The sequence below is a fragment of the Fusarium poae genome, chromosome 4, assembly GCF_019609905.1.
Source record: "Fusarium poae strain DAOMC 252244 chromosome 4, whole genome shotgun sequence".
Taxonomy (NCBI): domain Eukaryota; kingdom Fungi; phylum Ascomycota; class Sordariomycetes; order Hypocreales; family Nectriaceae; genus Fusarium; species Fusarium poae.
Window position 1 is genome coordinate 5557380 of NC_058402.1, and position 26053 is coordinate 5583432.

At 48.0% G+C, this 26053-nt stretch overlaps 9 protein-coding genes across 9 annotated transcripts; 5 read left to right on the top strand and 4 right to left on the bottom strand.

Annotated features, from left to right (window-relative positions):
• Positions 1-308: 308 nt before the first annotated feature.
• On the bottom strand, positions 309-1909 carry FPOAC1_011878 (uncharacterized protein; the record flags this gene model as incomplete). Its single annotated transcript, XM_044856245.1, has 8 exons — positions 309-662; positions 729-1043; positions 1103-1227; positions 1286-1372; positions 1429-1585; positions 1635-1679; positions 1732-1781; positions 1834-1909. 8 exons carry the CDS (start codon positions 1907-1909, stop codon positions 309-311), a joined length of 1209 nt encoding a protein of 402 aa, XP_044703558.1.
• A 907-nt stretch (positions 1910-2816) lies between these two features.
• On the bottom strand, positions 2817-4760 carry FPOAC1_011879 (uncharacterized protein; the record flags this gene model as incomplete). Its single annotated transcript, XM_044856246.1, has 6 exons — positions 2817-3120; positions 3170-3311; positions 3388-3640; positions 3718-4356; positions 4441-4536; positions 4587-4760. The coding sequence occupies 6 exons, from the start codon at positions 4758-4760 to the stop codon at positions 2817-2819; spliced, it is 1608 nt and encodes a 535-aa protein (XP_044703559.1).
• Positions 4761-4985: 225 nt separating this feature from the next.
• On the bottom strand, positions 4986-5873 carry FPOAC1_011880 (uncharacterized protein; the record flags this gene model as incomplete). The annotated part of the gene is made up of 3 exons (XM_044856247.1): positions 4986-5033; positions 5486-5698; positions 5754-5873. The coding sequence occupies 3 exons, from the start codon at positions 5871-5873 to the stop codon at positions 4986-4988; spliced, it is 381 nt and encodes a 126-aa protein (XP_044703560.1).
• Positions 5874-6276: 403 nt separating this feature from the next.
• FPOAC1_011881 (uncharacterized protein) lies at positions 6277-7554 on the top strand (the record flags this gene model as incomplete). Its single annotated transcript, XM_044856248.1, has 1 exon — positions 6277-7554. The coding sequence occupies one exon, from the start codon at positions 6277-6279 to the stop codon at positions 7552-7554; it is 1278 nt and encodes a 425-aa protein (XP_044703561.1).
• Positions 7555-8279: 725 nt separating this feature from the next.
• On the top strand, positions 8280-11321 carry FPOAC1_011882 (uncharacterized protein; the record flags this gene model as incomplete). The annotated part of the gene is made up of 5 exons (XM_044856249.1): positions 8280-8374; positions 8428-8642; positions 8703-9148; positions 9201-9826; positions 9881-11321. The coding sequence occupies 5 exons, from the start codon at positions 8280-8282 to the stop codon at positions 11319-11321; spliced, it is 2823 nt and encodes a 940-aa protein (XP_044703562.1).
• A 308-nt stretch (positions 11322-11629) lies between these two features.
• FPOAC1_011883 (uncharacterized protein) lies at positions 11630-12709 on the bottom strand (the record flags this gene model as incomplete). The annotated part of the gene is made up of 3 exons (XM_044856250.1): positions 11630-11998; positions 12053-12134; positions 12189-12709. 3 exons carry the CDS (start codon positions 12707-12709, stop codon positions 11630-11632), a joined length of 972 nt encoding a protein of 323 aa, XP_044703563.1.
• A 1108-nt stretch (positions 12710-13817) lies between these two features.
• Positions 13818-16402, top strand: FPOAC1_011884 (uncharacterized protein; the record flags this gene model as incomplete). Its single annotated transcript, XM_044856251.1, has 8 exons — positions 13818-13879; positions 13930-13967; positions 14023-14912; positions 14963-15071; positions 15121-15561; positions 15615-16161; positions 16216-16282; positions 16340-16402. 8 exons carry the CDS (start codon positions 13818-13820, stop codon positions 16400-16402), a joined length of 2217 nt encoding a protein of 738 aa, XP_044703564.1.
• Positions 16403-18134: 1732 nt separating this feature from the next.
• FPOAC1_011885 (uncharacterized protein) lies at positions 18135-20985 on the top strand (the record flags this gene model as incomplete). The annotated part of the gene is made up of 4 exons (XM_044856252.1): positions 18135-19754; positions 19807-19897; positions 19957-20634; positions 20699-20985. 4 exons carry the CDS (start codon positions 18135-18137, stop codon positions 20983-20985), a joined length of 2676 nt encoding a protein of 891 aa, XP_044703565.1.
• A 3056-nt stretch (positions 20986-24041) lies between these two features.
• FPOAC1_011886 (uncharacterized protein) lies at positions 24042-25293 on the top strand (the record flags this gene model as incomplete). The annotated part of the gene is made up of 2 exons (XM_044856253.1): positions 24042-24224; positions 24277-25293. The coding sequence occupies 2 exons, from the start codon at positions 24042-24044 to the stop codon at positions 25291-25293; spliced, it is 1200 nt and encodes a 399-aa protein (XP_044703566.1).
• Between the last annotated feature and the right edge of the window lie 760 nt (positions 25294-26053).

The following is a 26053-nucleotide window of genomic DNA, read 5'->3' on the forward strand; positions in this document are numbered from 1 at the left end:
ATGCCTCCGGCTTCACCCGCTAGTTGTGCTAACTAATCATTGTTCTCGAAGACTGACTTTCAACGCGTTACCTAGACGGCGGCAAAAATCTGCATCACAGTTCGTCGGCGTAGCCTCTTCCAGGGATCTCCCTTCTTTCTTAGCGTGGCGGGGTGACATGAATATCAAACTTCAAACTTTCGGTCAACTCATCACAGCTTGGCCCCTCTTGGACCCCTCTGTTGGCGTCGTCTCATTCCTCGTTGATCACTCAGATAGAAAATGAAGTAGCAGGCGACGTCGACACCGCTGATCACTGATCACTCTCTTCATATCGACGTGCAACACCTTAGCCCATCGCACAAGCTTCCACAAGTCAATTGGCAGTCTTGTTCGCCTCCTCGTGGCCGCCGAAGTGTGGGTGCGCTGTGATTGGCGTCGGCCGATGTTGCCTGAGACTCCGGACCGCTGTCAGATATGGTCACGGGGTTCGAGGCGACGAGTTCAGGCTGTAGTGTTACTGAGTGAACTCCGTACGCGTGGAGACACTCCATGATGATCTTTGCCTTGTCCGCAAAGCCCTCGAGGGTTCTATCGTCAACGACAATGTGGGCAGTGGCAACAGATTTGCGCTGGTCCAGTCGCCAGATGTGTAGTTCGTGTACCGACTCGATCCCATTTATCTACATGCTCGTTAGTTGGCCATGGACTTGTAATACGTAACTTTTCTCGTGAATATCCGCCATCACCTTTTCAATGTCATGCTTGATGTCTTCAAGATTGATTCCCCTCGGTGCAGTTTGCAACAGAATGGCGCCGCTGTTTTTGATGAGTGGCACGGCTGAGGCAAGAATCATGAGCGAGATAAAGACTCCAACTGCAGGGTCTGCATAGTATCTTCCTTGCCCTTCAACCTTCCAAATGATGACCGCTGCAATGATGACGCCGACGTTGTTGATGGCATCTCCTAAAACGTGGATAAACACGCCCAGCATTCCCAGGTCTCTACCTGGGGACTTGATAGCCACTGACATATGCCTATGTTCGTGATGGCTGCTTGTGGTCTGCCAATCCATGGTCAATAATGAATGGCAATCTATGGTACGGGCCAAATCAAACTCACAGATGTTAAGGGGGCCTCGCACGCACTGGTTGTATCGTGAGCCATCAAGTCAGTATTGTGGTGCTGCTCCCCATCACAGTGGCTGTGTTGCTCATGTCCCTGGTGGCCATGTCCATGATCATGTTCTAATGTAACAAGTAAGCGACATAGTAACAAACAGAGAGTATAGTGGTGTCCTCTCACCGTGAAGGAAAGATAGAACCAATATGTTGAGGGCTAGACCGGCACTACCGACTATCAAAATCCATTTTGGCTCCTGAACGTGCACATCTGAAAACATCATCAGCATCAGGAGGTAGGTCTACCAACGCTCACAGAGAACTCACCATCGCGAGTAATGCTCACGAATCTTTCAACGGCCTGCACTAGTATACTGACACCCAGTGCCAAGAGAAACACGCCGTTGAAAAAGGCGCCGAGTATTGTTGCTCTTTGCCAGCCGTACGTGGACTGCTGCGGTGCTGGTTTGGCTCGATCTTGCAACTACCTTGGTCAACCATCAGTACATTCGTGCCAAAGCACACCAACTCACCACCAGCGCAACCAGGGCAACGACTATTCCGATGAGATCGCTAAGCTATTATTTGTTAGATTTGAAATGATTCCTTTGTGCCGAGAAGTGTTCGTACGTAGTGAAAGGCGTCGGCGATGAGTGCAATGGAATGAGTGTAGAAACCAACTGCATGTATGTCAGTACAGACTTTTATGGGAGGTTCGGAGAGAGAACTGACCCGATAGTTCAGCAGCAAAGAATGAGAATGATAACCAAATCGTGAGTATCAACTTCTGTTTCTTGGAGATTTTCATCTTGGTTCGTGGGTGTTGGATTGTTTTGTATTTGTTGCATGCGTGCGTTCTCGGGGCGAATTGCTCGGTGCAGAGTCTAGGTATAGACCTTGTATGTCAAGGGATCGGACGAGAAAGGAGTTCAGCCCGTTTTTATACTCCTCTGATCATCTCATACGACTGATTCTCTGCGCTCGCGAGGACTAGCTGAATATGCGAGAATTCATCAACATGCACACAAACAGGGGGCGGATTGTTGCCAGCCGCCAAACATGCGCACGGCAGAGAACCAGGCTGTGTACAGTCTTCATATATATCTGACAGCTGCCGGCTCGAATCAGATAGGGGAGGCACAGAAAGAAAAACCGATATAAAGTAGCTTATCAAGGTTGTTGATTCATGTCGCTATCCGCCATCGGGTTGCAAAACGATTGTTCGGGGTAGCATTAACTCGCCGAGCCGAAGATGGGATGCAAGCATGTTTTTCACGATGTTTGAGTCTTGTTTCTCGTTACACGGCAGGTAGTTGTGGTCAAGCATTTTGCAGCGCTTGGGCGAATGGTGTTTTGTGATGATTGCAGCAATGACAAGCTGATGTTTACGGGGAAACAGCTTATCGACAAATGATTCTTGTGAGAATAGAGGCGTGATTCATCTTACCATACAAAAGAATTGTTCCATTGCTCTGCTATGGTTCACTCAATTTCTCGCTGGTGTAATATTGTATGCGTACCACCTTTGGGACATACAGCCCAGTATTGTGCTCGATCAGGCTACAACAATGTTTTCTGCTTCGAAGACACAGGTCCGGCTTTCGTGTAATGTACGAAATTACAAGCGAACGAAGACCTTGATTTATATGTAGATGACGTATCAAGCTGTCCAGAAATTATGTCTGTCGATCTGACAGCCTTGACGTAAATAAACCCTAATTCAACCCCTGGCTATGAATACTATTCTCCAAGGGTAGACTTGCATCCTGAATTAGACCCGAGAGCTCCTCTTCTACTGCTATGCCTACCATCTCATCATCTTCGTCTTCCTCATCATCATCCTCGCCGCTATATGGCATGTCCCCTTCTGGGTCGGTTTCGGAATCTATGTCGATGAGTGTACCATATGGTAGGAAGAAGTCATTGGGTAGCAAATCGTCCTCCATGCTTTCGACCTGTTCTGGCGTAGCACCCTTCCAAAATGCTGTAGGTCCGGCGGGCCCGTGGACGTCGTAGTCACTGAAATCACAGTTAGTGGTTTGTTGAAACGAATTGTCCGAGTTCATACCGGTCGAACCAGTTTCCCACAACACCACGAGCGGAGCGCACGCCCCCAATTTGGATACCTTCACTGCGCCAACGCTCAATGCCATGGAATACCGAAAAAGTTGTCCATCTCACTTCACCTTCTTTAGTTAAGCGAGCGGTACCTTTAACATCGAATGTATCATGTTAGCCTCAAATTTACTTTCCAAGCATACCCCTGAGTCACGGGATCTTTCTTACCTCGGATATCGGAGTTTGCATTGTTGTCAAAGGAATCGTCTAAAGAACGAGATACACCTCGAAAGTGGACCACAGGTAGGTCCTGTCCATCTTCGGGTCCTGGCTCCTCTATTGACGTGACATTGATACGCATCATAATGAGACGGGTCGCTTCGCCCACATCGAGTGTGTGTCGCGGCGCATCAGGTGCGATGAGATCACGGTCTCCGAAGTTGAAGGCGAAGAAGTCGCTGTAGTCAAGAAAGCAAACAATCTGAAACCTTATCTGTTAGTCTAATCACCACACAGTAGCTGCTTGATACGACTCAACATCATCGGGGGGCAACGAACGCGGTACCATGTGCCTGTGACGCTATAAGGGTCTCGGGCCTCAAGTGAGGTTATGTCGCGAGGTGGAGGAGCCATAAAACTGTTTGAGAATGATCCCGAAAACGGACTGTTCCAAATCTCGCCGAATATGCGAGCCATCCGGCTTCTCGAGCCAATGTTGTGACCTAGGACAATGAGAATGGCCTCGACTTTTTCCCAGTCAACATTGAACGACCCGTCATTCATGAAGGGACCCCAGCCAGATCGGTCAGTGTATTCGCGTAAATCGTAAACCTTGGAGCATGCATAAGGATACGTCCTAGTAGACCGAAGACGGCCGACATTAAGTATCGGTTTTGAGTACAGGCAGTGAAGGTGGGCGCTCTTTCGCTGGAGAGCACGATGAGCGTGGTCAGTTGATGTTGGCGCAGGGACGTTTTCTCTGTTGACTTGACGGACTTCATCCCGTAGACGGCTAAAAAGAGATGAGCCCTGGAGAAAAGCCTCTACTGTCTCATCCTTGCTGAACATATGCTGAAGTAGAGCTGCGTTGTGTGAAGGAGCCTGTGTCGTAGAGAATGTGGTTGTGTCGTCTGGAGAAGGAGACGCATTTTTGAGAAGGCGAGTAACAGTATCGTGAACAAAATCAAGTTCCGATCTCTACATACTTGTCAGTACAGCTCGCGGGTGAAGTTTGGGGGCGAGGTGGTTGTTTCTTTTCTTTTCCCCTCAGTCTCATCTCACCTGCTTGTACGCCTCTTGGCTGGTGCATATTCTTGCTAGTTTAACCAGATCTCGGATCTCTTTCTCGTAATCCAACTTGGAGTCACTTGGTTCATCCTGGAGGGTCAGCACTCTTCTCGTATTCTTATCATAAATCAAGCGCATACCATTTGGTTCAGATAGACATCGCGATAGAGCTTCTTGGAGTTGGTTATGTTCTTGAAGGCTGAACAGACACGAGGTAGTCTCATCAAGTCGGCCGGCTCAACCCATTGCAATATATGATGCAATATTTCGGTCGGAAGTTGCAGAATTGGTTGGGCAGTAGGTGCTGTATCCATTATTTGATCTTGAACTATTGTTGCCATTTTCTATGTGTTATTTTTGATGAGTTTGAGATGATCCAAACAAGGCTGCTGCTATCGAATGTAATGACGACGATATGGAAGGCCGGTAGGTCTGCACTGAGACGGACGGAACGGGAACGGGCTGGTTGGGCGTCGGAGTTAACTTTGGGTGGGGTAGACTACAATATCCGCTAAAAAGGGCCGTTGTACGGAGTAAGCTTACCCTGCATCGATGGTATAAACGCGACAAGTTGATGTGACAATGGTCTTTGATTAAGATGCCATTATGGTGAAGTTGGTATTTATTTTGGATTTTTTTATCTTGATCATCATTCATTACGGTATTATCACCACATAGGAGTGGCTTGCAATAACACTGAGTATATGAGCTCTGGGGCGCCACTTGACCAGAAAACGTGGTCGATTTAGGCCGAGAATAGCCAAGAAGAAATGGGTACAACAATTGATTGCTGTCTAAAATCTTATCGCTATCTTCTAAATCACCCCATCTGATTGCGCGTCTACATCTTGGCCACGTCGGCATCAATGTTAACCTTGCCGTGCTCAGCTGTCGCCAGTAGTAAGTTGTCACTTTTCCTCCTCATGGATCCATGTAGGGTCGCCAGTTTCCGTCCAATCTGAGTGATAGAACACTCAATGAGCACTTCAGTCCCAACGGGAACAGGCCGCATGTAGGTAACGTTAAGTGTCCGACTTACACCTAAATGCTGCCAGAAGCCAGGCTTGTTCACCAAAGCGATAGGTAACGTCGTGCACCAGTCAAAGAGCGTAGCCGCGCAGCCACCATGAAGGTTTTGCAACCGGTTGCAATTGTCGGGCTGAACTGTATAGGAGAATACACAAGATGGATGAGGACCCTCAGCGTTGCTAGAGACGAGTTCAAGGTGAGGAACGAGGGTGTTCATCCAGTCCTAGATTCAGTTCGGTGTTAAACCTGAGATTGTCGTGAATATAGGAAATACTCACTCCCTGTTTTGAATGACCACTCTCGTTGATCGTGAGTTGAAGCCATGCTCTGATTTTATCTTCAGGATTGCCCTCTTTTAGGGTCTTGCGATGGTCATCCATAGGCTTAGATTCGGACATGTTGTATTTATAGGAAGGATGTCTTGATAGGTAGGTAGACAGCAGGAACAAATAGTTACTGAAATACAAGCAGTTTAAGGAGAACTACCTATTGTTGTTACAGTGATACAGTAGAGTAGAGTAGACTACCTCGGTTCGTAGTTAAGTTGCTGGTTATTACCCTTTTCAGTCAAGTTTAGTTGAACTACCCCAGAAGCCGAGGCATGGAAGGCAGTTCGGAGAACCAATCCGACGTCACAAGCGTTATCGCAAATAATCTGGGGTCACTAACAAATTGAACTCCACCCTAGATCGGTCTCCTTCTTTAACTTCCGCCCCCAGCTACATATGTTGTATTTATCGCCATCAATTTTAATACCTAATTCATCTAATTTCAACTTCTTTTTCTATAGCGACAGAAACAATGGAGTTCGTCACAGCCCTCAGGGGCACCTTCGACGAGCAGAAGCCTTCGCTCTTCGAAGTTCTTTCCGAGCAACAGCTCAACGCCCTTCTCCCGCCGACCCTCCGCTATCTCCTCACCATCGCGACCCATCGACACCCACGATATCTCCTTAGAATACTAAACTCATTCGATGAAATATATGCTGGAGTGATGCTGCTCGTTGAGCGTCACTACTTGCGCACAAGAGGTGGTTCATTTACAGAGCACTTTTATGGCCTCAAGCGCGAAAAGGGCCTCCATGCCGAAGTCCCACGCGCGAGCATGTCATCGCCTGACATTGTCCGTGAAACCCTAAAACTCACAACCAGAGACGTGTGGAAGAATTTGCTTGTCATTATCGGCATCCCTTACCTGAAGCGAAAGCTCGACGAGAGCTACGAGGTGAATGCGCCAAGAGCGCTTCTCGGCGCGGCATACACGCGAATGCCTGATAACCCGACCCTTCGCGATCGATTCCTACACTATTACCGATGGTTCTTGAGGAACATATACCCAAGCGTGAATGCCGGCTACTACTTTGCCATGCTTGCCTTCAACGTGGCGTACCTGTTTGACGGAAGCAAATATCACAACCCTCTTCTGTGGCTCATAGGAACACGTATACGAAGAATGTCAGGGGCTGACTACAAGGCGATTGAAGCCTTGACGCAGACACCCGAGACAGGACACACGCCGGGATGGCGATCCTTGTTGAATCCCCGCGAAATGGGCCCTCGGGTCTTGTCAAGCTTGTCGATTTTGCTACCGACAAGTATCTTTGCGCTCAAGTTTTTAGAGTGGTGGTACCAGTCAGATTTCGCAAAGCAACTTTCGCGAAAAGCGACAGAGACTGTTGATTTACCCCCGCCCGTAATATCGGCAGATGGCAAGGGAGGGTCCGATAAGAAGAAGAAAGATAACAAGGAAGAATCCAATGAAGAGGGAGATGCGACCCCTTCAGCCGAGGATGCACCCATTGCCACCCCTTCGCTGCTCCCTGTCTATACGGTTCCCTTTCCCAGCGACTCGGCATTGTGTCCCATTTGCGTCGATGAGATTGTTACACCAACAGCCTGCCAAACCGGCGTGGTTTATTGCTATACGTGTATCCACAAATGGATCGAGGGCCAACATCAGAAGCAGGAGGATTTTATGGAGACGCGCGAGGGTAAGTGGGAGAGTGGCAAAGGGAGGTGCGCAGTCACAGGAAGAAGGGTTCTGGGCGGAACCGAAGGCCTAAGGCGGATAATGGTATAGAGAAAACGACATTTATTGTACAATACTGCACTGCATGCGTCACAAAGGAGATTGTTTCTTCAAGTTGGTCGGCGCGCAATGTTCGATACCCAGGGTGTTTTGGATGTCTCACCCTTTTTTATTTCAACCAGAATGACCATTTCTCGATGCGGGACGATATCGCAGTTGCATCTCTGGGTTCTGGAATGCATTCGTGTCTCGCTGTTTCATTAAACGTCTACTGTACCTGCATTTACACACTATCGTCGACGCCAACCGCTTGATGTCTTACCTTGATCCCCGCCGTTCTGAGGCGATTCAGAAGCCAGCCACGCCCTGGGACAGAGGGTGAATGAAATGGAATGCATAAGATGGCGCGCAAAGAGGTCGACCTTGACCTTTCTGTGGCGATTTACTACATGGCCAGGGCTATAATGACGAGCTAATGCAAAGCATTGCATTCTCCATGGCAGATCCTTCACAATACTATTGGCTTGACCAAGAACCTCGTGGTGTCTTAGAATAGTGTTAAGGCCTCTTGTCTACTGCGAAAGTATATGCTTTCAGTTGTTTTCCAACCACTGCGAAATTCCATATGCGGGTGGTGTTCGCCGTGTCAGGTAATAAACCGCAAAAGAATTAAAGATGCGCTTCTGCCCGCGGTTGTCAAAGATGAAACGACTCATCTCTTCTGACAACTTCCCAACTCTTGTTCTTATCCCGTCTCACTGTCTTTGTGCTCCGTGATGGCGTACTCACTGGTTACCTCCTTCATTGGAGAGTCTCTTCTCTCTGGCTTCGAGTGGTTCAACGGAACTGATCTTTCCAATGGATTCGTACAGTAAGATTGTTCAACACAGAGTTTCACTGACTTGTTACTAAGAACAAAAACAGATATCAGGACCTTCCGGGTGCCTTCAAAAATGGACTATACTCTGTTGATCCCTTCAGTGAAACTGTGCAGCTGAGACCCGATTCTCGTCGCAAGTATGGGTTGGATGAAGGACGGCCAAGCATTCGGCTTGAGAGTAAAGAATCCTACCAGTATGGCTTGTTCATTGCAGATTTCCAACACATGCCCATTTCACAATGCGGTACCTGGCCAGCCTGTAAGTTTCGATCAATCTTTTGCTCCAGATTCAAGATGTGAACTGACACGATGGATCCAGTCTGGGCCTACGGACAGAGTAATTGGCCCTTAGATGGGGAAATTGACATTCTTGAGGGTGCCAACCTTGCCTATACTAACATCATGTCTGCGCATACAGCTGAGGGCTGCATCCTTGATCCCGCGGACTCGAACCTTTTCTCCGGCATACGTCGCAACTTGGATTGTGGTGTTGGTTCGGATAACGTTGGATGTGGTTTTAACCCTCCTGAAAGTGACACTTCCTCCTACGGCGATGGCTTCAACGCCGTTGGCGGCGGCGTATATGCTATGGAATGGGACTCAGAATACATATCGATCTGGCATTTTCCACGTGGAGCAATCCCGGCTGATATCGAGGCCAAGCGACCCGACCCTGGGAAATGGGGGCTGCCACAGAGTCTGTTTGGCGGCGCCAAGTGCAATGTCGATGAATATTTCCGCGACATGAAGCTTGTTCTGAACATTGTGAGCGATAAACCATTTAGTTTGATAGTGGCCTGCTAACTAATATGGCCAGAACTTTTGTGGCGACTACGGTGAAGGCACATGGGCGAGCTCCAATGTCTGCAAAGCTCTTGCGCCGACTTGTAAGGAGTATGTTGCGAACAACCCTACTGCATTCAGGGAGGCGTACTTCGATGTTAGCTACATTGACGTCTATACACGCCTTGGAGGAGACATTCCTCCAGCCCTTCCATCGTCTGCAGGCGAGGCATCTACACAAGCCTCGGATGTTATTGCCCCTGGAGCGTCTGCCACCAATACCCCAATGTCAGAAAAACCCGTGTTCCCAAGTACAACTTTCCCCGGCAATAACACCATCACCACCCGTACCGATCGCAAGGAGAAGGCTACGCAGTCAGAGGAACCAACGACCACCACCACATTGACATTGACAGGCATCTCGTCAGTCATGGTTACTATTCCCGGCTCTGGTACCACTCCAACTGTTACGCCTCTTCCCGTCGCTACTGGTGGTAAATCGGTCAATCCTTCGAAGATTGGCGATTATTCGTACCTTGGCTGCTTCGGCTCACAGACCGGTTTCCAGACTTTTGAATTGGCTAACGATAGTGATGATATGACTATTGAGAGATGTGTTAATGCGTGCAATGGACTAACATACATTGGTCTATTTGAGGGGTAAGTTGCTACGTCAACGTATGAAAGAGATATAACGATTGACACCCCTGATAGAACCTGTTATTGCGCATCTGTCCTTGATGGCGACACCCTTGCTGTCCGCAACGAGACTTCATGTAATCGCCCTTGCCCTGGAAACGATGACCAGTTCTGTGGTGGAATGGCCGCTCAGAACACTAGAGCCAAGCTCAGACGAACCACTCCTCTGCGCCGCGACGCACCTAGCAACATTCTCCTAACAGTCTATGCCGATATCTCCGACGTTGAACAACCCAAAGTTCCTCCTGCTATGGGACCTGGTACCAATGGTACTTCCATCGATAGCGGCAACAGCCAAGGAGATTCTGACGCTGATGGATCAGAGGACCCGGCCGCCTTGGATGACAGCACTAGTCAAGCAGACTCAGAGACTGATTCCACTACCTCGAATGGCGATGGTACTCAAGAAGGCTCAACTAATGAACCAGGGGATTCCACTGCCTTGAGTGACAACACTAGTCAAGGAGGCTCAGAGTCTGATGACTCAGATATCCTTGCTGTCTCAAACGACAACATTGACGCATCTTTTGTTGGATCGACCTCGCCCGAAGGATCAAGCACCCATGGGAACTCAGATGATGAGGATCGCACTGGCGACCAAGATGATACGGACAGCGATCGCGACTCTATCCTGTCCAATTCCGATGGTGTAGTCGTATCTGGCGATCAGGATGATGTACCAGTTGTGGCTCTTGGCACCGCATCTGACGGTTTGGTTCTTGGGGCCGTCCAGTCTGCCACTGATTTCAACCAAGAGCCAGTCTTAAGCACGATAACGTACTTTACCGTCATGCCTTCCGACCGCGGTTCACTGGTTACTCGGAAGAGTGTTATCGCCATGTCGTACGAAAAGTGCGATTACTGCGAGACCCCTGAACTGATCAAGCCACCGATGGAGACGAAGGTCGTCGAGTGTGATGGCTGTGGCCCTAATGGCGAGGACACCGTTACGTTGACCATTCCCATCTCTGTTACTGTCACTATTCCTAGTCCAAACACAGAACAAGCACAGCAGACTGAGAACGCTGCTGCTGAGACCGTCACATCGTACAGAGGCAGTCCAGAACAGCCGCTGCGTAACTCCACTATACCCCCCGTGGTGCCGAACGGAATGGGCGGCGGCGCAGAAGGTGAAGAGTCTCCCGAGATTACAACTATTGTGATAACATACTTGACAACTCAGCTCATCACATATGGCACCTCCACAGACTCGGTCTCTACTGTGACGAGGACGGCTCGACGAACAGTTGTTGTCACTGTTTCTGACTCTGACGGACAAATGAGTATCCTGCCTGTTCCGTCCCCTGGACACCCAAACACACCAGTCACCCTTGCTACACCAACACCTGGCGCACCTAGTGAGCCAGTTGCTGTTTCTGCGGCATCATCTAGAAGAGATGACGTGTTTGTGTACTTTGCCATCGTGGCGATGGCGATTCTGGCCTTGACACTGTAAAATGGGACGGTCTGGGGTTCGAAATACTTTGCATAATACTTCTTTTTCATCTTATTTTTATGAGGATTTAATAATGGGAACACGGGATACATAAAAACATAGACATAGCCGTTTGGGGCTTGGTGGGGTTATCTATACCACGTGTGGTTTGGTTGATGTTTCTTTTGTCTTTGTTATGATATATTAAGCTTAATACGAGATAATACCAAAAGATCATATTTCAGTTGTTTATCTTCTATCCTCAAAGATGTGCTTTCTCAGTTCAGGGAAATGGACAAATCTGCAGATATATATATATAACGAGCCGTTTAAATCTCAACGACAACGGCCCTGCTTTTAACCTTACCTGAGTTTCCTTTCATCTGAGCAGCATTAACCATCAAGCTGCCGTTATTACTTCCAGGTCCAGACATGATCCACTTCCAGGCCACGGCGTGAACTCCCTGAGCCAGGAAACGTAGATAATCGAGCCAGGCCTCATTGGGGATAAAATCTAGAATGGGACCACGACGGGGTCGTGACATGATACGCTCATATGTCTCCTGGAACTTGTCAAAAAAGACGGATTCCTTGCCATAGGCATAATGGACGTGACCAAAGACATGGAGACGGGGCTTCACACGCCAGACTTCACGAAGAAGGTTGCTGTCGCCCAGGCCAAGATCAAGATGATGTTTCTGACTTGTGTAAGTTGAAAAATCTGAAGGTGAGAGGGATGTTCTGGATCTTACAGGAGGACAGTGAGTGATGAGGATGTCAGTTTGAGGTGGCACCTTGCTCAACCAGGGGTGGTTATCAGTAGCATACTGGAAACTAGAAGCATGCATCGTTAGTTTCGTTCCTTTAGTCAGGTAGGTAGATACTCACGCAAACTCTTTAGGGCCGATCTCTGGGATATCAGGCACGCCAAAGATGTTGACTGTCCGACCCTTGACTTTTTGCACAGTCAAACCACTCTCAAGGTAAATAAGACCGTCCATGTCAGGCTTTGCACCTGAGCGTGCATCCTCTTCAGGGCGACTCTTCTGATCGAACCAGCTATCATGGTTACCTGCAACGACAACTTTGACAGGATGGGGCTGTTCCTTGAGCCAGTCGAGCTGCTTCTGGATATCTGATACGGTGCCAGCATCTGTGAGATCACCTGCATGAATGAGAATATCACCCCTGGGAATATCGACTTTGAGATCGTGTGTGTCTGAGATACAGACAACGCGAATAGCGGGCTTGTTGCGAGGCGGAAAAAAGGGACGACCACGGAGAAGAAGTACAATGTGGTAGAATAAGTAGGCGATGTATGTTAGAGGTGATGATAGGAAGTGGTCAACGAGAGTCATGGGCTCCCATTGATTACGGCGCCGAAGGCCGACATAGGAGAGGAGACCCATGGTATGAGATGAGGCTCAATTGAATATAACTAGATCAGACCCAGTGCCTTTCGTCTAGGTGGAGAGCTCTGCGATTGGGTTGTAGAGCAGAATAGTAGCTCTAGCTATAGCGATAAGTATAGCTGCCCGGACGTGGGAGTGAAATGGAATGGATAGATGGATGTTAGTGGAGTGAGCAATCATGACGAAAGATGGAAGTGTCTATGCGCTATAAACGGCCCCACAGTGACGCTAACTTGACAGCAACTACCTACCTACCTAGGTATCTCATCATCCATGCACACCATAGAAACTCTTGAGTTAGTATTTTTCATGTTCTATAATTACGAGATTAGAGAATATTGGTTATTGAGTTACTCGCTGGAGATGGAGACATGATAGAACTTAAAGGAGCTGATTGAGTTTGTAATATGCTACATCAATCCTTGTCAAGGTGTTCACAATTCAATTATTATAACGACTGACCACCCAAAACGCTGCTGATGACGATTTTAGCATGTGAAAGCCAACTGGTATGCTCCAAGCTTCAGTTGTATCCTGGTAAATGAATAATAAGTAAATTGTCAACAATCCTTCCTTTTGAGGTTATGCAAACATAAATATACTCCATAACATCTGTCACCACTAATTACTAGGGACATAGATATTTATAGTAAACACCACGGAAAGCATGTAGACCTGATACCCAGGCAGCCAGGTACCAAATAAAGACCTAAGCACAGACCATGTCCGGGCATCAATGGAAAGTTGAATCTAATGGTGACGTCGCTCCCTAAAACTCCCCCACTAGAGCACTGAAAACTGAAAACTGAAAACTGAAAACTGAAAACTGAAAACTGAAAGCTAAAGCTGTACAGAGGTAGGTAGCTTCATGGCTTGGCTTGCTTGGAAGAGCTGCAGCTAAAGCTTGTTTCTCCAACATCCATTCTTGTCCACATCGTCATCGACCCAACCTAATTGGATTGCTCAATACATTTATCCCTGTTTTGCTCTCGTCTTGTTCCAGGGTCGATAACATCTTCTATACCTCCTCTCCCTCTTCTTCCTCTATTTTGGTGGCATCATCTTCCCCTGCTCAACAGTCAAGTAGCATCTCACTTTGCCAAACATGTCCAACCTGAAGGACCTGTATGGCCAGTCTGGCGACAAGTCTCAGGCCAGTAACTTTGGGTGAGCATCAAACGACCTCCAAACTCAATCATTATACCTAACGAATACAGTGTCGACTTTGTTATCCACTACAAGGTCCCTCCATCAGGTAAACCATTCGTGTCCAAGCTCAACAACTTACATACATTCTGACTCGACGACAGAACGTGCCGAAGCTGAAGCCGGTTTTGTCCAACTCATTCAAGCCCTCACAACCGTCGGTCTAGCCACTGAAGTCCGCCATGGCGATGGCGATTCCCTCCTTGTCTTCGTCAAGATTGCCTCCCCCGACCTCTTCGCAAAGCAAGTCTACCGTGCCCGTCTAGGAGACTGGCTTCACGGTGTCCGAGTTTCAGCTCCCCCGAGCGATGTCAACCAAGCTCTAGAGGATGAGCCCGTTGTCGAAGCTGAGCGGCTGCGCTTGATCTACCTCATGATCACCAAACCTCGCGACGAAGGCGGCGCCGGAATTACAACCTCCAACTCAAACTGGAAATACGTCGATTCTGTGTTTCCTCTACACAGCCACAACTTTAACAAGCAATGGATCAAGAAATGGAGCAGCAAGTCTACTCTGGAGCAGGCTGATATCGACGAAATTCGAGACAAATTTGGCGAGAGCGTAGCCTTTTACTTCGCTTTCCTACGATCCTACTTCCGATTCCTCGTCTTCCCTGCTGGGTTCGGCTTTGTCGCATGGCTTCTTCTGGGTCAATTCTCATTTCTCTATGCCTTGCTTTGCGGTCTCTGGTCTGTTGTCTTCTTCGAGTACTGGAAGAAGAAGGAGATCGACTTGGCCGTGCAATGGGGTGTCCGTGGAGTATCCACCATTCAGCAGGCAAGACCCGAGTTTGAGTGGGATCGTGAAGCCGAAGACCCTGTCACTGGGGAAGCCGTCAAGGTTTACGAACCTATGAAGCGCATCAAGACTCAGTTGCTCCAGATTCCATTCGCATTGGCTGCCGTTGTTGCTTTGGGTGCCCTGATTGTTACCTGCAACTCTCTTGAGGTTTTCATCAACGAAGTCTACACTGGCCCCGGCAAGCAATACCTGGTGAGAACACCTTATATCATTCTTCTCTATCACAACTAACACATTCTCAGGCATTCTTGCCGACTGTGTTCCTTGTTCTTGGTACCCCGACTATCTCCAGCTTGCTTATGAGTGCTGCAGAGAAGTTAAATTCTATGGAGAACTATGCTACAGTTGATGGTGTGTAACCACTTACCTCCTTAACCAAGATTTCTACTGACATTCAAAGCCCATGACGCTGCTCTCATCCAAAAGCAATTTGTCCTTAACTTTATGACCTCTTACATGGCTCTCTTCTTCACAGCCTTTGTCTACATTCCTTTTGGTCACGTTCTAGTCCCGTTCCTCGAGTTCTGGAGAAAGACGGCTCAGGTTGTCACATTCAGCGACAAGCCACTACCGACACAAAACTTCCAGATCAACCCTGCTCGGATCAGCAACCAAATGTTTTACTTCACCGTCACTGCCCAGATTGTCAACTTTGTCACAGAAGTTGTCGTCCCTTACGTCAAGCGAGAGGCGTTCCAGAAGGCCAAGGAACTCAAATCCAAGCCCAAAATTCAGGATGACCACGAGGAAGAGGCCGAGTTTCTTGAGCGTGTGCGTAAGGAGTGCACACTCGAGGTGTACGATGTCTCGGGAGACTACCGTGAGATGGTTATGCAGTTCGGTAAGCTGACTTTAGCCAACTCTCGTGAAGCCAAATATCTAATAAGTACATAGGTTACGTTGCCATGTTCTCGGTTGCTTGGCCGTTGGCAGCTTGCTGCTATCTTGTCAACAACTGGGTCGAATTGAGGTCTGATGCTCTCAAAATCGCCATTAGTAGCCGACGTCCAATTCCTTGGCGAACGGATTCGATCGGTCCCTGGTTGACTGCTCTCAGCTTCCTCTCTTGGCTCGGCAGCATCACCAGTGCTGCTATTGTGTACCTGTGCAGTGGTGCCCGAGGTCATGGTTCTCATGGCACGCCGACCCCCTTGAAAGCTTGGGGCCTGCTTCTGAGTATTCTTCTCGCCGAACACTTCTATTTGGTTGTGCAGCTTGCAGTGCGATATGTGCTCAGCAAGCTCGATAGCCCTGGTGAGCAGAAGGAACGCAAAGAGCGATTCGTGATGAAGAGAAAGCTTCTCGAGGAAAACATTGGTCAAGGTGCATCCGAGAAGGCTTCTGTTCCTGGTATCGACCATAGCGAGAAGATCACCCGTGCGGCTTTAGAAGAGGAGGCCCGTCAAACTTCCATCCGTGGTCACGGAACCCCGGAGGAGATGTGAGTGGACTTGAACCGATTATGATTGTGTGTGGGAACTAATACGGGATATAGGTTCTGGCAACGTCAACGAGGCATGAACGAAACCATTGATGTTGGACGCAGAATGATTGAGCAGCAGGTCAGTTGTCGGAAACACAAGTTTTGTTTGAACGAGTTTGAGCTAACAGTATCACAGAAGGTTGCTACTCAAAAAAATGGACAGAGCAAATCTCCCGTTCCAAGCATGAAGGCTTCCTGAGGAGTTTGGCATAGTTGAAGCGGACAAAAGCAGATTTCTATGACTTTGGAAGAAATGAGCGAAGAATTGGTTGTTGAAAGGGTGGTAATAGCATACAAACGATTACGAGCTTATGATTGGCACGGTTTACTTTATTCGTATAACAGGAGTGCCTTTGTTCTGAATTAAAACATGTTTCAATACCATCCATCATCTTGCCGCTCCTGTCCCAGTCATGATAGCAAGATTCTACCGAAAAGAAGGACGAAAGTCGAAATAGGAAGATACAAGCCAGGAAACGCCACGACAAGGCAGTCGTGAGAGAGGCTGCAGAGGAGGGGGAAGTCTGGCACGTGTATCACTATGACAGGGCGAAAGAGGCTGTGCTGTAATATCATGACCGATCCTTTTGAGACCAGCGAGCCATAGGCTGTCTTCGACTGATGAAATGACATGCAAGTCTCAACTGTCGGAAACTGTGCCTTTCTATACGTCTTGAGAGACACTTTAGGGTAACCTTGACGTACGTTCTCTACAGATTGAAGCCCGCTAGGATTCTTCCATAGTTTATCTATGCCGTTCTAGCTCTGCGTCCGGACCTAAGTACCCCAGAGCCTTGGGACTTAAATGAAGCCCCGAATGATCAGCGATGCCATGTTGCATTTGTATATACAATGTGCGTGATCCGGACTGCCAGGCTACCGGTACCACGATCGTGGTGATCCACCTTGTGGTATTTGTCAAAACATCATATGTACTAAGCTACCTACCTACTAAGGTAGGTAAGTACTGTGTACCTGTGAACAACTTCCGTCATTCAATTCTCACGAATTTCGACCAAAAGGAGTCTTCGGTCAAAGCCATATCCCCTGTTTGTCATGACTTTTGTCGAGAACATCGACCGAGGTCTTTGATTAATTGTCCACTTTAAGGAAAAGTGAAGCATAATCTGCTGCACGAGACAATGACACTTGAGTCCCCCAATCCCGTTGCACATGTCCGTCAACGTGGGCAGCGGCAAGTGGAGAACCTCCGCCTTTTTATCACTTTGAAAGGATTCAACCCTTGTTTGATAAACTCGCGCTAACTAGGTAGTTGAGGCCAAGCTACCTACATATTCTATCACTACAAGTTAGCACCTCTTGAACCCAACCTGCTGGAGGATAAACTCATTCGAGAACCTGGATATGAGTATTTCTGGATCTAGAGCCTCGGAGATGGCGCCATGGATATCTTAATACTCACCGGCGCCCGGCTCCCGGTCGGCCAATCGTGTACTACAGGCGCTCACATGCTGCATGACACCTCGTCGAGTACAGGCAACAAAGACCACAGAGAGGGCTAGCCTTAGACCAGGCTAACCCTAGGACTACTGCACCGCTGTAGATTCCAGCTTTCAGCTCATGTGCTAGTGTGCCTTGGTGAGTGCCCGGTTACTGTATTGTACCGTACCGTACCGCAGCCAAGTAGCCAGGCCATGCCATTGTAAAGGTACAAGATCCCCTTGTTGGTCTCTTTCATTTTCTTTCCTTCTTTCATATTCAAGTTAGTCACCAAGAGTCTCTGTGGCTTTCTTACCCAATCCTGCCCTGTCGTGTAATGATTTCCCCTCTTCATTTTAACCCCCCAGTTTGAGTCCCTCATTGACTTACACGCCAATACAATTCTCCCTTCAGCAATCACTTCCCACCACGAGGCTCTCATTTGAGCGCTCGTTCAGTTGCCTACTCGTCGTAAACTTGTCGAATTGACCATGGACGACGTTGTCGACCTAGTTATTGGACCTTTTCGAGATATAGTCGACAAGGGTCGCGAGGCAATAGAAAATGCTGGCGATGATAAGACAATGCTCAAGACATCGCAGAGCCTGACCAAGGAGGGCGAGCGTGCGCTCAAGAAAATTGAGCCGTTATGTCGAAAGCATTTGGACGAGTACGGCTCCAACTTCTTAGATGCCCTCAAAGAAAACGGTAAGTTTCAGGCTTATTTCTTCAAGGCTATAAGCTGGTCGCTCTTTGTTGCCATTGTTGGACTATCATTAACTGAGGTTGCCCACATAGATGAGATCGCTTCTTTTCGAACCGAGTTGAACGACCTGCTGTGGGAATTCGATGACTTTGTAGAACTAGACGATTTCGACGCTGAAAAGTTCACGGAATTGCAGGCCCTCTCACGCAAAGCCGCTCCCAAGATATACGATATCCTGATGCGCCTCAAGCTCGAAGTTCCGATTGACCATGATGGTCGCTCTATCATGACTCGAATGTCGGGACCACAGTCCAGACCTATATCCCCTGATGCTCCTCCGATCCCACCCATATATCCTTTTTCTAACTTGACAAAAGACACGCCAAGAAGCGCTTCTTCAGTCACCTCCGAAAGCCGCTCTAGCAATGGGCCTCCAACAGTAGAGGCAGCCACTGCTGAGTTGCGACGCATGATGCAGTCTCGATCGGGGCCCGACGAAGGCCTGTATGCTGAATCTCCGGGAACCAGCCACACGCCGCAGTCTGCACTTACACCCGTGGAACCACCTCCACGACCTCCATCCGGCAATCCATGGGACTTCAACGTCAAGCCTTCGCCAGTGCCCCCCGACAACCATTTCTCGGATGAATTTTCCTTCGAAAGAAGACAGCCTGTGGCTCCAATCGAGACACCCATTGAGACAACCTCGCCATCCTTGAGCCCAGATCAAGGCAGCGAGCTGCGTCCGCGCCCACTCAAGACAGTTATAGACCGATCATCTCAGTACAGCAACGACTCTCAGGCAAGCTCAGGGACAGAATCGACAACAAATGAACGGACATATAGTGTGTTCCCTCGCGGACGTTATTCAAACCATAACTCTATCTTGTCTACACCCATACCCGAAGATGTTGTATCAGAAAGGTCCAGTGCTGGCTACATGTCGCAGCTCTCTCCTGTACCGAGAACAGTACCTACCCGGTCACATTCGCTTCCTCAATCTCGTCCTGAATCGGTTGAAACGAATCCTGGGTCTGTATTCGATTCAAGCCGAGCCGATGGGGCGACTACCCCCCTTACAGATAATCGAGAGCCGTCATTTTCAGTTGCTGACGGCAGTCCGACTTTAGGTACCGCCGAAACGCATCGCCTTTCAGTCAAGCATCTTCCAATGAACAATTATCAGGGCATGCTTGAGCCCGTACGGCCTGTCTTTGTTCCGGAAGTAGATAACCTTCCTATTCCCGTGGAAACAGAGATTGTGGCTCCAGAGCACCCACCGAATCCCTTTGCTGTTGACTGCAAGCTCAGCCCTCAAAGTTCATTTTACGTTCACAAAGGCTTTTGTGACGGCGCAAAGGAAATACTTAATGGCGGAGCTGGTGTCCGAAAAACCGTGAAAGCAGTATGTCGCTTCTATTGTTCATCTCGGAGTCCTTATTGACTGATCGATGTAGGGATTCGCGTCTGTTGCAACAGTTGCGAAATGTGTCAAGTGCCAATTCGAACTCGACTTTAACGAAATTGACTTGGATGTCAATAAAGCAGGTATGTTCAGACACACGGCAAAATCATGGGCCCGTTGTGATATACTAATATTACTTCAGAACGCGGTAACTTCATCAAGAATGGAATTGGATACAGACTGCGCTTCCTTCAAAAGTCGCATTTGCCAACGCGCCGGTCGGACGATGTCATGTATGGTTGTGTGTTTTGTGTGCATCAGGGCAAGACTCTTCACGCAAGCGACGCAACAGTCTTTACCAGTCAGAAGGCCTTGTTCGCACACTTGGCTCGCCATCCTCGGCCTCTTCCGGCTGTGCAAGGTTTCACGTTCATCGAAGGGAGTGAGGTCCCTGCCAAATACAAGAACGACTATGACCTTCATTTCAAGTCTCCTGTCGAAATCCATCCGCATTTTGAGCGGGCTTCCAACACATCCCATCTCCCAACGGCAACCACGAAAGAGGCGGCTCGCCGCATGTACGGTCAACGATTGCTGTATGACAGGACTCCTGCACACGAACTCGTATTGAACGCTAGAATCGTGGGACTTTCATGGCCGCCAAAGTACCTGGGTGAGTGGGCAATGGGATTTCATGACGGCATCCAAGCCAGCGTTCCAACCGAGATCTTAAGACTGGATCCGCCGCCACCCGAGCAAGTCAAGGTCGATGGAACAAGTCCGGTGCAAGCTACTGCAAAGTGGAAGTTCAACCACAAGGACAAGGTCAAGGGTGACTGGCTCAAGTTCGAGAAAGACGAAATCATTACCAACATCAGCTGTAAGCTTGCCCAGGGGATTCCGTATAACGTGGTATAGAACCCCTCGGATCTAACTGTGAATAGGGCCTTATCAAGAATTTTGGTGCTGGTCAGGCACAAATGCTAAAGGCAAGACAGGAATCTTTCCTCAGGCGTTTATTGACGTAACAACGCTACGCGACTTTGGCAAGTCCGGCTCGGATAGGGCGAGTATAGTGAGTAATGAACGAAACAAGTCCTTATCTGTTTTGTCTCGGTTCACATCTCGCAAGCCAAGCCGCGTTGGAAGACCCGGAAGCATTGCTGGATCAATCGGCAGCAATGAGATCCCGATACTCCCAACGTCGGTCGGAACAAACGGACATGATTAGGGAACATATAGTTTAGTGTGGGAAGTAATGATGTATGACGACCCTGAATACATCGGTTATGAGGCGTGGCGTCAGACGGCGTACAGGGAATATACCCAGAGAGACTTTGTATTCTCTTCTCTTCTTTTGCTTTGCATTTTGTTTTGCGTGTTTTGCAATTTTTTTTGGTAGTAGTATTATACCATGGCTTCATACTGACGAGCTGACTATACCTTTTCTGTGTTCCCTTTATGACGACTGTATTGTGTGCTGAACAACCTTTGGAACCGAGTAACTGAAATATGAACCGGGTTCTGAATCAAGCTGATCGACGCCGCCAAGCGAATATTATGGATGCTTGATGCTTGTACCGACTTGGCGTTCAATAGTGGTCATTATCCAGAAATATCTTGATCACTATCGAGGCTGGTCTGATAGAGCCGCTGAGCTCGATGCGATGCGTCTATTTCGATGACGCCTCAAAGCTCGCTGACCATTAAAGGCTAAAGAACGAGGGTCTTTTTTAGCGACGTTACCATACAATAGGTCAAATTGGTCGATTAAGCGCCATGATATCCGCCCTGTTACTCAGCCGCCCGCCAAGAAAAATGTTGATACCCATTTACGGATCAAAGGTGAGCAAAGCAGATGTAACGATGTTACAAAGACAGAATCTGGAGATTTATGTCTTGGATCGGAGTTGAATCGAAAGACGTAGATGGCGTTGCCAATTTTGAGGCTCTAGAATTAGTTCACCATGCCATTCCCAGACTAGATAGACGCTGGGCCTGCACCTCAAAGATCTCCAGGGCAGCTGCAGGTCTAACTCCACCAGACCAAGATGTTGAACGTGTCTGTCTGAGCGACATCTTCCTTTATCCACCAGACCATAGATAGTTTGTTTCACTCTAGGGACATTTCGCTAATAGACCATTTATCTAGGTAGACTCGGAAAGAATGAGAAGAAAGGAGAAAGGGACCCATTAAAACGCGTTAGACGCTAACGTAAATCACCTTCTGCCGTACTCAAAACGGAACGTGGCCGTCGTTCTTGGCTTGTTGGTTGGTTGCGTGTTGTGACAAAAAAAGGCCTCTTTCTTGTGAAGAAATGACTGCAAATTTCTCATCTCTTCATCCAGTTTCTTGGTCGATCAGTGAAATGAAACAGTGGAAGCCCTGCCATACACATCAGTCAATCAATGCCCTTTACAACAACAGGCTGAATAATGCGCCATGCTGATCATGGGCCTTGCATAAGATCTTCTTCATAGATCGACAAGGTAATTCCGTGGGCAAACAAAGGCTTGGTAAAGAATTATTAAACAATGCGATATTGCTGTTGTCACTCACCGTACTGTACTGTACCTACCTACATACGTACAATAATTCTTTTTCCAATGTTACCCAAGCAGAGTGCTTTTTATGGAGTCTGAGCACAGAGCAAGGGTCAGTCTCAGTTGGTAGGTGGCCAGCTGGATTTGGATCTGGATTTATACATAGTAACTTTGTACTTAACCTCCGACGACCACGGACCCGACAAAGGCGTTTATCTTGACAAGCTTACCTTGTTCCGATTGGGGCACAGGTGACACCGTGCTTCCAGGTTTTATAGTTTTGTGCACGGATTGAGATCAAAGGCTTCGATAATAGAAGAAGCGCCAACAGAGCCGATCCAGGTTGAGCGGCTATAGCGGAGTATGGATGGATATACTCCGAGACAAAAGACGTTGTACAATACACAACTTTGAAAGAGAGGATGAACCCGATGTTGTGCAGATGCGATATAAGTCAGGAGCACGAACAATGCCACCCGTAAAACCACTTTAGGGCTGTCAAACAAGATGCATGCATGAAGAAAGATGGGATGAGACGATTCTGAGGAGTGGGTGTTGGGGAGAGGCCAAGATCTGCAATTCTTGTGTGTACGTATATTTACGGTCAAGTATCAAGGTAGCATTGTGCTGAGTTGTATCGTTTAATGTGTCATTCATTGTTCTTGGTCGGAGTGACGGAAAAGACGCATAACATTGCACTTATATGATGAAACACCAGATCCTGGCTCCTTGGCCATGACAGCGCAACAAGACAACAGAACAGAAATAGCTGGGTCCAACTGGGTAACTAGTCTAGTAGCAAGGAGGAAAAACAAGATAAACTATCGGTCTGCATGCTGCATGGGTATACATATAGATGGTTTGTAACTGAGTTTATGTCATTAAAGTTTATTGCCGGACATGTTCATCTTTTTTTCGTTCAATGTGATTCACTCTCATGGTTCAGGTGAAGAAATTATGTACCTTATTGAGTTGAACCAGTATCAGGTCAAGCACGTGCAAGATGAGGTCCATCGCCCGGGCGAGCGTACCCTGACTACTAAGGTACAGAGGACCATGACCCACAGCACTGGCCTATAGCACGCTAAAGGCTGTGTAGCGTCAGGGGTCAAGCCGGCAGTTTCCAGGTTCTCTCCCGTCGTTCTGGGTCCTGACTTGACTTGAAACACCAAGCGCCCCATCACAACTCATGGAAGATCGACCTAGCGCCAGTCGCATCTCGACTTTAAGCCGCCCTCTCACCAATCAACTTGTCTTCCCTATCAAACCCACATGCCCCAGCAAATCTTGGCTGGGTCTCCGGAAGTATCATGCCTGCGCTGGTGTACCCCTAGATACCATGTCTTCGCTATTCTGGACCATGGGCCCTGACTGAGGAAACACTCTATTCAATGCAACCGGGCTTGTTCTCGGTGTGGGTTTAGCCAAAGAGGCATCCACATATATCTCTGGAGCAAAAAGTTTGACTTCCTTTCTTCCTCCTGCTTGCATGTTTATTTTGTTTGTATTATATAGATCTCTTTCCTCTTGTCATACCTTCTTTTTTCGAGCTATTGCTTCTCTGATTCATTCCAAACCTTGACGGTTTATTTAAGTTTGATACTTACTCTCATCTTCTTTTCTATCTCTACCTCTCTAGGTATTCTTAATGACGACTCATTGAACCTTTTTCCCTAACCTTTTAGTTCCCCAACTCACTTTCCTATCGCTCTCCTTTCATTCTCACTCTCACACTCTCTCAAAATGTATATCAACTGGGCTGGACTCTTTACCCGAGGGTCGACATTCGTCAGTTCAGTTCGACCCGAAGCTCGCAGCGTTTCGACATATACCGAAAAGGCTGTTTCCGCCATCCAAGCAATGAACGATGAGTTCTACAACTCTGCTACCGGTACATGGGATAATGCCTGGTGGTCCAGCGCCAACGTATGTTGACTCAAAGCAAATTGGATACACGAAACTAATAATGGATTTTCAGGTGGTCACCACTCTCGCTGATTTCGTAACTCTAGAACTCGAGGAGGCCAACAAGCTAAACATTGGAGGCATTCTTGCTACAACATACACAAACGCTCAAAAGACAACCGTTCACACCATGAAGACAATGACAGATGGTGTCGTCACCTCCGCCTACTGTCTAGACTCAGACTCTGGCTGTATGATGAAACGTTCTTTTCTCGGAAAACGTGGCTTTGATAACTTCCTCAACGAGTTCTACGATGATGAAGGATGGTGGGCTCTGGCATGGATCAGAGCGTCCGACGCTACTGGAGATCAGCAGTACCTCGAAGCTGCCATCGATATCTTCAACGACATGCAGACCGGCACTGGAACAAAATGTGGTGGCATCCGGTGGAAGAAGGAAGGCGAAGAAGGTTCAGGCTATGTGAATGCCATCGCCAACGAGCTCTACCTGATGACGGCTGCTTCTCTGGCACGACGCGTCCCCAACAATGGCACATACCTCGAGATCGCCAAGAAGCAATGGAACTGGTTCCAGGATAGTGGCATGATCAACAAGGATGGACTGATCAACGATGGACTTAACGACGACTGCAAGAACAACGGTCTGCAAACCTGGTCCTACAACCAAGGCGTTGTCTTGGGCGGTCTTGTCGAGCTTGCTCTCGCAACAGGCGACGATAACTACACAAAAAAGGCCCACAAGATTGCACACGCAGCTATCGAGCAACTCTCCAACTCTGACGGCATCCTGATCGAGACGGATGACTGTGAGCACAAGGATGGTCACTGTGGCGCTGATGGACAACAGTTCAAGGGTATCTTTGTCAGAAACTTACGATACCTGCACACCGTCTCACCCAAAGCACTTTACCGTCGGTTCATCACCAAAAACGCCATCTCGATCTGGAGGAACGCCCGCAGCGACGATAACTTGTTGGGAGTCGCTTGGGCCGGGCCATATGTCCGCGCCACTGGTCCCTCGCACAGCAGTGCCTTGGATGCTATCGTGGCAGCCATTGCTGTTTCTTAGATATTTTACTGGATTTTCAAAACGGGAAAAGAGTCAACAATGACCAGGCGTCTGGGATGGGTAAAACAAAACCATGGATTGGTTTTTAATAGCGAGCTTTTTTGGATGATTTTTGTTTTCTGGAATTAGATGGACACGGCTTACGAGCAAACATTAGACGGGAAAGGGTCTATGACTCTCATTTTTATTTGTTAATGGTTGATACCCCCTTACAGGATTTGGAGGATATTTTGAAGGTATTACAGCTGGAACTTGGCCAAACCAACCGAGATAGAGACTCGAGACACTGATAGATAATCTTTTATCTTAATCGATCTTTACAATACGACGATACTATACAATGCAATACAATGCAACAATATTACTCAACGATGCTTCTTATCTATCTACCTTGGTGCCTATCTAGACTTAGTTGTTTCGTCATATGTTCCTAACGCTGTACGGTGTTGGCTAAGCTAGCAATTAAAACACTGTACAAGGGTCCAGCAACGTTGGATGTTTGGATGCATGAAACATAGTCAGGTAGTTATTGATGACCCGCAAACTTGTAATAAATATCGTCCGAGAAACTGTAAGAGTTTTCTTCCTTAAGTTCCAAGAGTTACAGAAGACCAAACAGATTCCCATTGGTTCTGCCCATGAGAAGTCGCTCGTGCCAAAGTCCGGACCCGCTTACCTCATAAACTTGACCTCTCACATTGTACATGTTGAACCTGACGCATGAATCAAACACCAACCAAACATACAATAAAAATCCTGC